The sequence below is a fragment of the Larimichthys crocea genome, chromosome XXII, assembly GCF_000972845.2.
Source record: "Larimichthys crocea isolate SSNF chromosome XXII, L_crocea_2.0, whole genome shotgun sequence".
Classification (NCBI taxonomy): Eukaryota; Metazoa; Chordata; class Actinopteri; family Sciaenidae; genus Larimichthys; species Larimichthys crocea.
Genome location: NC_040032.1, coordinates 2,750,780 through 2,764,958, shown reverse-complemented (window position 1 = coordinate 2,764,958; position 14,179 = coordinate 2,750,780). Strand labels below are relative to the sequence as shown.

Below are 14,179 nucleotides of genomic sequence, written 5' to 3'. Positions count from 1 at the left end.
AAACTTTTAGTATGCCAATTATAAATTGGTGTAGGAACAATTAAAAAGCTACTGCTTGCCTACTGAAAGCATATTGGCCATATAACAAACACACAAGTTATAGCTCCCAACTCAATTTTCACAATGCTACTTCTAACATATTGTGCATCAAGTAGCGTCTACTATATTAGCTATAGTATTGTGGTTTTACAATCAACAAACAAAGAAATAAACAATTTTGTCAGAGACAAAAACATAAAACTTTGACACACAAAGGAGATGGTTGAAAATTCGAAAATGCTGCAAATACCAAAACACAGGTTGTTACTGGAATTTTAAAGAAAAACCCATAAATAAGGAGGACCGGATTCAAAGTATCAAAGTTTAAGTTGAATTTATTGTTCTTGTACAAGAGGAGCGTTTCACAGTGCAACACACTAAAGGGGTTACAGAGAAAAAGGCTCCCTGAGGAGCTCTGACAGTTGGTTCTTATATATTTTCCTAAAAATGGGCTGTCTCAACCCCTGTAAATTGTTAACAGACAATTTGCATAATAGCATCTAAATGGTTTTCTTCAGCATATCCCCTAATGAGTAGCCAGTACAGTATGTCCCCAATCTAGATGTCACCTCTCTGACCTGTCCCTGGCCCTCATTCTGTTCTATTTATACATTAACCTGAACTTTACCTTACCCTGCCAGTCTCAGTAAAACAACAATAAAGGGAAGTGCCCTCAAGACATGTAATAAATAGGAACAAACATTGTATAAGTTAAAAACATCTAAATAGCAGTGTAACCCTAATTTTTATAACACAGGTGAATGAACATCAACTTTGAACATTGTGTAAGGCAGTGATTGATTGTTTTGTAGCAGCAATACAACGATGTTATTGCTTTTCCAACGAGGTTCATTGGCAGGAAATGAAAAAATACAAGACAGAGACAGGAGCTAGACACGCCAACAAGGTGTGCGATTTTGGTAGCCATTTTGGCTGACAATCAGACTTTCATTTACAATGCGCATAAACAGTCTAAGTCAGTTTACTTCCATCGATTGATAAAACAGTACATTGGAATACAAATGATGCTACAACAAAAACAAATTGGAAGTAGCAATGCTTAGGAAGCTACTATTCAGTCTTGGACTTTGATATGAACAAACACTGTCCTCTCACCGTCAGGAAACTGGTTAACAAGGTTAAACAATACCCTGACCAAAGACTGCAAGGACTGGTTTGTTATGAGTGAATGCGTTATAAGTACATGGTGTGCTTTAGTTAACTTTCTGTATCTCTGCTGCAGCGTGTTATGCTCTGATAGCTAGTGTATATGGATTTGTCTTTTCTTTCCCTTGTGTCTTTAATTTTTGGACTGTTTTATAGTGTTACTGCTGCACATGTAGTGTTTGGCTGACACATACAAATTAATAATAAGTACTCACAAAAACATGAAATTAAGATGCTTTTTTGGAATTTCATAAGCACTAGGAGTTAATATGGCTTTTAGGCCATATTACTGTACATAAACAAATCAAGGAAGCATCAACTTATTACACAAATATCTAAACAAAGCACTTTTTGCTTGAAAGGGTGATGTAAAATGAAGGTACAGACTTATTCTATGCACACTAAAGCTTTATTTCTCTTTGTTAGTATCTGTGTTAGTGGGCACTTCTTCCCAAGATAATCCATCTACCTGACAGGTGTGGCTTATCAAGATGCTGATTAAACAGCATGATTATTCACAGGTGTGCCTTGGATCGGTCACAATAACAGGCCACTCTAAAATTTGGCTAGTACTTCATTGGGATATCAGGGTAAGCCAATCAGAGGGTAGAGTAGAGCTGGCTATGACCTTGTTCTCCTGGGGGAAAAAAAAAGATTGGTATCTGTGGCCTGATGTGAAATCACCATAGTTCAATGCCTAATAAATGTCTTTTGTCAAGATAAAGCTGCAAAGTTTAAAGAGGCCTTTTACTGTGACCAATCCAAGGCACGCCTGTGAATAATCCTGCTGTTCAATCAGCATCTTGATATGCCAAACCTGTCAGGTGAATGGATTCTCTTGGCAAATGAGAAGCGCTCACTAAAAGCGAGTTTTTGTGAACAGAATTTGAGAAAACAAAGCCTTTTGTTTGTGTCTTTGAACTTTAACTGCAACTCAGGGAAAATGAGATATTTTTGTTGAGTGTTTTTTCAGCATTAAATATTATATTCACCTGCATATTTTGGAGCCTGGGCTGCTGAGGATGTAAGTTGGAACTGACACCTACTCCTTTGGTATACATTTTCTTGCCAATCCTTAAATACAGTACACAGTGTAGCAAAGAGCTTCAGTTTGTCATCTTTCCAGTCCACTGATACACTTTGACAGAACAGAGCTGAACACACTTGTGTAACACCAGGGCGGATGATGTTGTCGCTTAACTCTTTTTCCTCTCTCCTCCCCCACCTTGACCTCCATTTCTTCTCCCCTCCTTCCTTTCAGTGCCCGATCTTTCTCTCTTCTCCTCCCTCTAAACCTGATTTTCCTATCACACTGTCACATCCCCCAGGACTCCTCTTTCTCTTCTTTACTCAGTCTGTTCTGTGTCTTTTTGTCCTATTGGTAACACACAATGTGTAGCCTTCTTCTGACTTAGACATCTGATTTGTTTGATACTCCTCATAAAGCTGGGGCTTCCTAGTCCTTTTGAGTATTTCACCAATCCCTCTCCTACACAAGTAGCTTCAAATTACACATGGTTGTCTGCATGATTACTGAGCACAGATAGAATATGACACAAAGCAGTCCTGACAGAACATGTAGGGGAGGGGGTGAAAGCAATGGAGTGGGGGAGAAATTAAGGTGGGGACGGTTAGATAATGAGGCAGAAAGAAGATGGAGGATGGACTGGTAATATTTGTCCTTGGGTCCTTAAAAAGTTTGAACGGGAAATCAGCTCTGTTTTCATTCAAACAAATTATCATAATCTACAGGGTTTGACAGCTACCTTTTCCAGCTGATAAGATCTGTCTCTGAAACATGCACTCTAATCAGACTGAGGCGATTACTGGTTTGTGCTTGGGTGTACACATCAATGGCATCCTTCACACTTAAGCTGTAACGTTAGTTAGCTCAGTGATGCTCAGTTGTTATGGTTGTGGTTGGCGGTTGTAGTTTGGGAGTAAGAAAACTAGTTCCTACTTATAACTTATGATTTCTTGAAAGAGACATTGCTACAGAGTTTTTCAAACGTAGCTTTTGGCCAATTGAGTGCCATCTAGTTTGATTATATCCTTCCAAACCTTGCCAAAACAACACGGATGGATAAATAGCACTTAGGGGTGAACTGTAGCATTACCTTAAGAAGTGTAATACTGTCAAACCTGTGAGTTGAAATGATTGAAAAGAGTGATGATGATTTGCCTTACAACGCTGAAAGAATAAACGCTTCATATTAAATCAAACTATAAACATTGCCCTAGAGCACTGAGAGCTAAAAATGTATTGCCTTGAAAGAAGGGGGCTGTGAACGTCACAGGAAAAACTGAAAGACAAAAGTGAACGCACGTTTAAGAGTTCAGCATGACCCATTTAAAGTTACAGTCTTTAGCTGAAAGTATTCTGAAGTCTGAGTAGAAATTTTGAAAGAACAGATTTTAAATCATTTGATGCTACACTGATGTGCAATCAGGTAAATGGTGTTTCTTTCTGTCTCTGCACACCCTGTTCTTGTATGTTGTAACTTTATGTTCCGGTACGATCACTTGCAAGAAGAACACAAAGCTTGACAGCACTAAGTCACACACCACTAACTACTTAATATATGTTTGTGTAACTGGATCATGCTGGTTTTTTTCTCTGATGTCCTCCAACTGTTCATTTCAACTCTCTGTGATTTTCAGAGTTTCCTGATGGACAGAAAGTAAACGGCTGCAAACTGTTGCTGTCAGCTAATGTTTGCTAATTTATTAGCTGGGCTGCCTGGACTGTGAGCTCAGAGCCCCACCGGAGTGTTTGTACCGCAGGCGTTTCGGATCAAGAGGCAGTTTTTAGCCCCGGGGTGCAGAGGAATGCAGATGTGGGGGGACCTGGATGTAACCAGACTCAGCAGCCTCTATGGACATAATGACAGAGGCGAAGAGGAAGAAGCCACCTGACAAGAGTAAATCTGTTCATAAGAATAATTGTGATAAAAAGACTTAAAAAGTTTTTACAAAAAAATGTGAAGAACAAATTTATATAATTAGTTATAATCTGAATATAATGCAATCCAATATAAAACCACAACTAGTCCCTGAAAGACCACAAAAGGAGTGGAATCATTGATTCTGATACACAAAAAATGTAACTGAATTATGGGCTTGATTTTTTTTGCACAGCAAGCTTGTCGCCAAGGACGACCTGTTTGGAGCAGGATGACAGCTTAGTGCTTCTATCATTTATTTGGTAAAGGGACAATCCCATAATCCTTTATGTTCCTATTCTATGTACCTTCATGATTTGCTCGTCTGTTCTACTTTCATTCAACGTTTCTTCAACCAACTGATCACACAGGAAAAAACACGGATTAATGAATGACCTGTCATCCACAACAGCTAGCAGTCTACTGACAGACTTACATTTACCCTTACCCTCACGTCTCTTTTACACACACACACACCTATATATATATATATATATATGTGTGTGTATGTGTGTGTGTGTGTGTGTGTGTGTGTGTGTATTTAGATTTGAATAACAGCGAGAATAAAGAAACTGCTCTCTGCCATCATCTGTAATATGAGGTTTATTACAACAGTTAGATGTGTGTGTCGTTTAGCTTAGTTGGTAGAGTGTCTGCCCCTATGTACAAAGGCTCAGTCCTTGCCCCAGTGGCCCAGGGTTCGAATCCGACCTGCAGCCCTTTGGTGCATGTCATTCCCCAATTCTCTCTCTCCACATTCCTGTCACTCATCAGCTGTATCTATCAAATAAAGCTTGAAAAGGCACAAAAAAAACACTTAGATATTTTATTTTATTTATGGATCTACAGTGGTATTTAACATTTGCATGTTTATTATACTGGGGTGTTTGCTTTCCTGGCCATGTATTGTATGTTTTAAAATAAACACTAGAATCTCTTTGTTGCTATAGAATTTATGTGCTAAATAGGACAAACAAATCCATCCATATTATTTTCTCTATGTTTTATCCATATTTTATCAGATGACTGTGTGACTGTGAGTGAAACCAAAAGAGGAGCTTGTAGTGCAATCCTTTCCTCATATAACAAGCATCAATACACAAATTATTCAACTTAAAGTGAGTATGATAGTATGGCCACATTGTGTATTCAGTAAGCAATTCTGTACTAGATGCACCAAACCAGTTGAAATACATTGCAGTCTATTAAACAGTGTTTTCATTTTTACTTTTATTTTCATTTGAAATGATTTACATTATCTTCAATCTCTCTTGTTTAAACAAATGCAGTAATACAATGTTCAGCTCTTTTTGGAAAAATGTGTGTGTGTGTATTTGCTATGGTGCTGTGATCATCAAATAATCTTTCTCCACCACCAACCCAAAAAGCGAGTGCAATGCTTTAATATTACTGAGATACACCCACAACATGTGATTATGGGAGTAACCCCAGGTTATTATTTAGCAAGATGATTAGGTGGTTTGAAAATCTGTTACAAATTACCATTTATCAGTCATTAATTTTAGCAGAGGAACTGTCAAAATAATGTTCTTTTGCTTCATGAATGCATGAACATTTTATTCCAGTGTTATTAACACACGATTTTAATCACTTTTCCTGTTTGTTATTGTGTTGAAAGCTTTCAAAGCAAATCACATATATCATGGTATTATTGGTGATAAAGAAGGAATCTCATGTTTTTACAAAAACATTACTGACAAAGTCAAAATCTGAAAATGTTTTCTCTAAGAAAGGAAACACATTTTCATGGGTTCAGAATCTGAGACTGTATCGAAACTGGATATCTTTTACAGGGTGAAGTGCTCCAAAGCCCAATCGACTGACGTCATACTCAGGTGTTTTCTCATCAGGATTTTTAAGCTCAAGGTCAAAGTAGACCAACATGAGGAAAACAAATTGTTTCAGTTCATTGTTGGCAAAGAACCTCCCAGGGCACATGGAGACTCCTGCACCCCAGGGCATGCTGTAATACTTAACCTTCTTCCCACCCTTGTAGAAATCAGTTTTCTTGCTTCCATCTGGATTTAGAAAGCGATCATATTTGAATGAATGTGGGTCAGGGTGGATCTCTGGGTTAAGGTGGACAGCACTGTAAGGGAGGACTGCCATTCTATCGCCCTTGCGAATTCGGTATTCACATCCATTAGCCATCTTGAGAGTCATATCCTGAAGCACTGACCTGACGAGGAGGGGTGCAGCAGTTAGTCGAAGGGTCTCTTCTACAGCACTATCCAGGATTGGCGTTTTCATCAGCATGTCACAAGTCAGGTTGATCAAAGGGCCATCACGTCGGACTTCCTGGCCAGATTCCTTCAGAACCCTATTTACCTCCTCCCTCACAGCTGCCATTGCTTCAGGGTGCTTCATGAGGAAGAAGAGCAGCCAGAATGCAGAAGGCCCTGTGTTGCCTTGGGAGACCCAAAGAAGCACAAGCATGTACCTGTCTATCATTGACTCCTTTATGCCTAACTCCTGTCTCCCTTGCTGCATGTCCCAAACCCAGCGACTGATGTTGTCCTTAATCTTCATCTTCTGCATTGACAGAGCTTTCCAAAAGAATGCCTTTATCCTTTCCGCTTCCATCTTTTCTCTCGGGGGCAGGACTCCATAAGCCAGATTGGGAACGAGCTGGTCATATTTGCGGAACTCATGGAATAAGGTTTCAGATTCAGCTTGGTCTTTCTCTTTGGCTTTCTCTACACTTCCTTCACAGTTTTGTGATGCATTGCCAAAAAGGGATAAGTAGCCAGCCCTAAAAACAGCTTTGTAGCTGTACTTGAACAGTCTGTCTTCCAGCCAGGTCTTTTGGTCAGTGGATGAATCAGTGTTATGCAACATCACATTCTGTAAATTACACATCATGGCGTGTGTCAGCACCTCCAGTCCAGGTCCCCTCAGGTGTTTGTGGCTAGTCTTCATGAGAAGTTGTTTCTCATTGCCTAAAGATCTGTAACCAAACAGTCGTTCTACCAGGTTCCTGGCAAACGTGTTGAAGTCCAGTTTTTCCGGACTCTCCTTAACAAATGTCCCCAATGATAGAGGGTCCAGAATGAATGTGAGGTAAAATCCACCCAGTTGTACAGTGAATACATCACCATGCTTTTGCTTCATCCTGTCTAGGAACTTAATGGTGTCCTTGCGGAATTCTAAGACATGACCCATCCAGGGGATGAGCCCCTTATCCAAAGGAGGTTCTCCTGGTCGCTGTCGTCGAAACACCCCCAGAAGATATAGACCTCCAATCACAGCGGCAAGAAAACCAACAAGTATAGGTAGTAGCAAAGTCATGACTGATTTCTACTGTAGCCAAAGAGTGATTTGTAGAAAAGGTACAAATGCTACTTTATAAACAGACGTTTGCTCCTCCCTTTGGTCATAGGATTGGTTTTACCACCTCATCAACTCACAAAAACTCTAAAATGACACCACATCTTTTTAGAGTTAGATAATTATTAAACAGATAACAAATACACACATCCAACTGCATGTGGACACCAAGGTCTTCAGGTCTTTCCAGGGCATCCTGTATTTGTTGGGTACAAGGGGCAAGCACTTGTTACCAACTTTCCTGTCTGAATTAATTATTTATCTTAAGATTGTAACAGATTGTGCAACAATCAGGTTTAACATTAATGTTATAAAAATTAGGGTTACACAGCTAGTTAGATGTTTTAACTTATACGATGTTTGTTCCTATTTATTACATGTCCTGAGGGCACTTCCCTTTATTGCTGTTTTCCTGAGACTGGCAGGGTAAGGTAAAGTTCAGGTTAATGTATAGATAGGGGGATTTCAGAACAGAATGAGGCCTAGGAACAGGTCAGAGAGGTGACATCAGATTGGGGAGATACTGGCTACTCATTAGGGGATATGTTGAAGAAAGCTGTTTAAATGCATTATATGCAAATTGTCTGTTAACAATTTACAGGGGTTGAGACAGCCCATCTTCAGGAAAATGTATAAGAACCAACTCTCAGAGCTCCTCAGGGAGCCTTTCTCTGTAACCTCTTTAGTGTGTTGCACTGTGAAACGCTCCTTCTTGTACAAGAACAATAAATTCAACTTAAACTTTGATGCTTTGAATCCGCTCCTCCTTATTCAAGGGTTTTTCTTTAAAATTCCTGTAACAATTAACATCAGTATTTTAAGTCTAGGAGGAACAAACAATTCATAATTATAATATCTCAGCCATTAAAAAAAGTGGCACAAAGAGTTGGGATGAATAATTAAATATGATGGAGTAAAACACGTTCAAACCTGAATATGAAGGTGTTAAGCTTATGTAAGCATCAGTTTGATGATCAGTTAACAGATCTAAAACACCAGCCAACCAACACATGCTGCATACAGACAGCCTCCTGCCAACTCTGATGAGGTCTGAACAGCACTGTAGAGATAACAAGATTCCCTTGTAGTGATACAGCTGTGAGACTATTATCCACTGCTGAAGACACACAGCATAGCACTCCTTTATTCTTATTCTGTTTTACAAAACACATTTAGCCAGTGGTGGTGGTCAACAAACTCAGACTATTCAGTCTATTACATGCATTTCATATTCTATTTAATTATTTTTATGCCTGTATGAGAATAATGAAAACGATAATGAAAACTTAAATGTTTCAAAATTATTGCAGTTGTGCCATCACACAGTTAAAACATAAGTCAATGGCCTGGCACAGTTCACCAAAATCTATTTTGAATCAAGAATCAGTTTTAAGATTTCCACCCATAGTTACCATGAGTAGTCCCTCCATATTTTGATGGTAGTTATAACTGTTGATGCAATAAATGGAAATTTCGAGATCTGAACTGGAGACCAAACAAAAGCCAAAAGAGGAGTGAATAGTGGACTTACGAGAGAGAAACACGATTCCAGCATGTGTATTAACAACAGATAGGCGACTCAAGTTATTTGGTCCAAGTCCCGAGCAAGTCCCAAGTAATATTTTTCAGGCAAGTCAAGTTAAGTCACAGGTTATGTCAAGTTAAGTCCTTCAAGCCCCTAAGCAGTCTTACCTTTCTGTCTTCAAAGCATGATATTGTAGTCTGGATGCTATACGTTGGTGTTACATTCAGCAGTTTGCCCTTTTCCTTCACATGTGAAAGTCTTAGCACCGGCATGATGATGATCTGGTCTGATCTATGGACCATCAGGTAGCACTGCAAGGAGTTTGAATGATACAGTAGTCATCCAGTAATGACAATGCCATTCTGAGAGTCACGTACAGGGTAACATTAGATAGACACTCGTAATGTCAGCATTGACAAAAAACTCTATTAACTCTGGTTAACAAAAGTAAAAATGTAATTAGTAAAAAAAACAACAACTAAGCCTTCACACATGGGGTGGCTGCTCTACCAGCTGAGCCACCCCTCAAAAGCTGGTTTTTAGTTAAATTACTCTGTAATTTGTGGGCTTTACCAGCAATACCATGATATTATGGTCTCCATTATCTAAAGCTGTGAAAATTTAATAAAAGTATGATGCAATGTTGTTATTACAGTACTGAAATGACTCATAATGTAGTATAAATATATTTTCTACATTTATCTCCACCATGAGGAAACTGGCTCAGTGTTTTATAAAGAGCTTTACATTCTGACCGTGTCTGCATGCTTATTTCATCCAAACTATTCCCAAGATAAGGTCCCGTATATCAGAGAGAGAGACCAAAGGTGATGGATTATGCCATTATCCACAAACAGGTTTCTGCACCAAAATTTGTCATATCACTGACCTTGGCTGATAAAATGAATAGTACCTTCACCCTGCCATGTCACCAAAACTTTAATATCTTCTGCTCTTTTTTCCTACTCTTGTTCCAACTGTCCTGTTTTAAACAGAAAATAACTCACATGAATGATAATCCCTGTAGTGTAAGATTTGAATTTCAGTTAAATGAATCAGTAGAGCTAAAGCACTGGATGCAGTACAGAATACTGTAAAAGCCCAGTGGGATCAAGATACTGGGCTGAATAAAAAGAAAAATTGCCCTGAGGAAACTAGAAACTAGAGATAAGGTTAGGAGCTCTGACATCTAGAGGGAGCTTGGATTAGAGCCACTGCTCCTTTGCATTGAATGGAGCCATGTGAGGTGGTCTGGGCATCTGATTAAGATGTCTTGTGGGTCTTTGGTGGCACATCGAACTAGTAGGAGACCCTAGGACAGACCCAAAATCCGCCAGAGGGACTATATAGTCCATTTGGCCTGGGAAAGACTCAGGATCCCCCAGGAGGAACTGGAATACATTGCTGGGGAGAGGGGAGTCTGCTTATATTTACATTGCTTCTATCCTGGATGTAACCATAGAAGGCCTTTCATGATAATGCTTTATATGCATCACATGTCCCAGAAAGCATAAATAAGGCATCGCTGTCTGACTTGCACTTGCAGCTTAATTTTAGCCAGGGATGTTATAACTACTTAGGTTCCTTTTTAATGGGCTAATCAGGGTTAAATTTCTGCATGGATGTGATCATGATTACGCAGAAAAAGAGCAGATAAGAATGCTCAAGGACAGTTGTTTTGAAAGGCACTATTTGAAGTTATTGATTTTTTTTCCCCCCTTTGCAGATTAGTTGTAAGTGTTCATTTGAATGACCTTGCAGTGCTGTTAGTATCAGCATCATCAGCTTGTAGATTCCTATGTATTTTAATTACTGGTTAAAAAACAGTCAACCACCAACATAGAAATATAAACAATAGTTGTTAAATAGTGAGGGGAAAAAACACATTTTATTCTATCCTTCTCTTTTTGTCTAACTTTTCTGCCTGCCTTCCTTTTACCATCCCTTCCTTCTGACTTTATCTAATTCCATGACCTTTCTTCACCTCCATTTCTTATTCTTCACCCACCTTCTGTGGATATCTCTCTCAGCATGCTATTGCTATGGCATAGTGAGGGGAAAAGGTGTTTTTCTTGTAATAAATTACAGCAAAGGGCATTTCGTAGAAGCATTAGTCTAAAATGCCTTGCAGTACCAGGGCAAAATCCATATTTCTGGCATGGTTGTCTCCAGTGGAAAATAGACCACAAACCCTTTGGTTCCACATATTCTCCATTTAACTACATTTGTCATGAACAGGGCAGCAGGTAGTGCCGTCTTGGAAGGTCAGACATATCAGTGTGTGTTTAAATGTACCTCTGCAGTCAACTGTGGTGTTTTTTTGTTTTTTTTGGCAAACATCTGGGATTTGCAACACTATGCAATACCTGATGAAAATGGTGCTAAAAACAAAAAATGGGTCAAACAACTCAAACTACAACTGCAGATTTTTAAAGTATGTCCTAAAACAGTATTCAGTAAACTGGTAAAAATAAACATTTTTACAATGAATGAAGACTATTTCATCTTCACATTCACTGGAGGAAGAATTAGGAAGGAAGGATTACAGGAGGCATTTGAGATTCCCAAAAATTACCACTGCAAGTTACCATCAAATTACCATGAGGCAGCAACTGGACATTAAACTGTTGTTTTTAAAGCTACTGCTAATCTTGGCTAACACTGGCTAAAGATAGTCCCTCCATATCTTGATTGTGGTACTGTGATAAATTGACATTTCTGGGTAAATTGTAGACCAACAAAAGCCAAAATAGACTGAATATGGCCAACTAACTTGTGTCAGGTGGCAAGATACGACAAGACATGACATACGATATGACTCCAACATGTGCTGCATCCTGTCAGAGTGTCTTGACAACAGATAAGCGACTCAAGTCATATCGTCCAAGTCCCAGGCAAGACAAACCAAATCACAGGTTATGATAAGTCAAGTAAAGTCCTTCATGCCCAGTCTTGCTTGCAGTACTTTGTCTTTCTAAGTAGAAAAGACAAGTTATTAGTCCTGATGAGTCTTCAAATGGCATTTCAGCAGTTTGGCCTTTTCCTTTACATGTGAAAGTCTTGAATCCGAAAGTGATGACTCTTGGCACAGGCATGATGATGATCTGGTCTAATCTATAGATCATGGAGGTAGCATTGCGAGGAGCTTGACTGACAGGGTAGTCATCCAGTCATTGCCATTGTCAGCATGAGAACTTAAAACTTAAAATGAACACAGATTACATATGAGTCCTAAAGACAAATTGACGATTCAAGTCTAAGTCACAATGACTCAAGTTACCACATTGGTAAAAGTAAAAAACTAATCAATCCATCAGTGAATCATTTAAAGCACCATTTGCTTTTATCGTCTCGCCAAGACACAATAAACAAGGCTGCATGCATGAGTGCCTGTCAGTCTGGACAGCTGACAGTTGCTGAATCAAAGAGCATGCTCAAAGGTCAACACATTCTGCCACCAAACCAGAACCAGTCTGGCACTTTGTTCCAAGTATAAATTAGTCTGGCAGTCACTTTATTTTGTGAGAAAAAAGAAACTTTTTAAGGCACAGTAAAGACTTTGAAAACCGGAAATGGTACTAAAAAAAATCTCACCATAAGTTTCATTTAGTGGAGTTACTGTTCTCATCACCGGAAGGCAGAGGAATTGAGCTCAACAATGCAAGCATATCACTGTTTTAAATACACTAAAATCCTAGTCCTGTCCTAGTCTCTTCTTCCTGTCTGTCATGTGTAAGATCTGAGGAGCTTTACACACTTTAGCTGTCATTTGTCTCCCTGCATTTGATTTCACACTGACTCTGTTTCTCTCCCTGTCTTTGCCTCTCTGCTCATCTTCTTTCTTTCTCATCCCTGCCTGCTCATTCCTTTTCACGCATTGTTCCACCACTTTGAAATTTCAACTTTTTGCTCCCCTTCAGATCGTCAATGAAACTCTGGGAAGAAGAACTAACACCTTGGTGGTTTGATTTTCCTTTCCACTCTCATCTCTCTTTTACATGAATATTTGTTTGTCTGTCTTTGTCTCTATCTGTTTCTGTCTTGTTATTTTTATCGCAGTCTTCCTTCCTGTCTATTCCTTTGGTCTCCCCTGTCACTTTTCTGTCCTTTACTTTGTCTCGTTCTATCTTTGTATAGCACTCAGCTGTACTAATGAAAAGATGACTGATGTAGGTGTTGGATGGGAGATGGAGCCTGTCATTTATTTTCCAGTTTTCTGCAGGGCTTGCCTGGAGCTAGACTCACCTCGACCACAGACAACGAGACCTGAGAGCTTGCCGAGAGTCCATTCTGAGATATGGACGCATAGGTATAATACAATGTACTGCATCCATACATATGCACAACACGCACAGACTATACACACACACCCTGCTGCAACTGACAGAATGATGTTTTCTGGTGTGCCAGAGAGTGGGAGTAAAAACAATACCCTGTAATTGAATCTCTGGTGCCACTGTGTACCTCACTCCCGCTCTCTCAACATGGCAACAATCTCTTACAGTCAATCTCTCTCTTGAAGAGTGTTTGCTTCTTTGCTGCCTTTGTTTTTCTGTCCAAATATTCTTTCTTCTGTATGTCTCTTTACCTGGTCCTGTGTCTTATTCCAAGCTGATAGCTATAGATGCCTCCTGCGAAATCAATCCAGCCAGTGTCCTCTGAGGATCTACTGGTGGCTAAAACATAAGATACAGGCATGGTTTAACGGTGTGTACGATGATGTGTGTAAGAGGCGTTCAAAAACAACAATGGCAACTGCTTGAGAGGTTAGTGTAGATACTACTCTGTGTGAGCTCTTGTACTTCTTCAGCATGTTGTTGTGGGGAAGCTTCTGTGGGTAAAACGGCATTTGACTCCCCCCCCCCCCCCCCCAGGATCCTACAATGAATAGAAAGGAAAGGAAGAAACAGGAGAAAGAAAAAGGGTGGACGGACGGCAAGGGTGCACAATACGAGAGTGAAAAGGGGAGGAGGGGGATCAGAGGGTATTTATAGGAATGTCAGAAGTGGCATGGTCGAGGTGCAGTCCTACTCTTGAAACTCTAATAGCTTTAATATATGAGAGCTAGAGAGTTCACTGAAAAAAAGAGCAAAGAATGGCACTGAAGGCTAACTCTCTTTATTTCTTTCAGAGTATGTATTCTTCCAGAGGCTAGTTT

At 39.5% G+C, this 14,179-nt stretch overlaps 1 protein-coding gene across 1 annotated transcript; it reads right to left on the bottom strand.

Annotated features, from left to right (window-relative positions):
- Window positions 1-5,363: 5,363 nt before the first annotated feature.
- On the bottom strand, window positions 5,364-7,508 carry LOC104924020 (5-beta-cholestane-3-alpha,7-alpha-diol 12-alpha-hydroxylase). Its single transcript, XM_010737240.3, has one exon. It carries the CDS (start codon window positions 7,455-7,457, stop codon window positions 5,922-5,924), a length of 1,536 nt encoding a protein of 511 aa, XP_010735542.1. The 5' UTR covers window positions 7,458-7,508; the 3' UTR covers window positions 5,364-5,921.
- Between the last annotated feature and the right edge of the window lie 6,671 nt (window positions 7,509-14,179).

Coding starts and splice junctions, on each gene's coding strand:
- LOC104924020 (XM_010737240.3), bottom strand. CDS start 7,457: ATGACTTTGCTACTACCTATACTTGTTGGTTTTCTTGCCGCTGTGATT.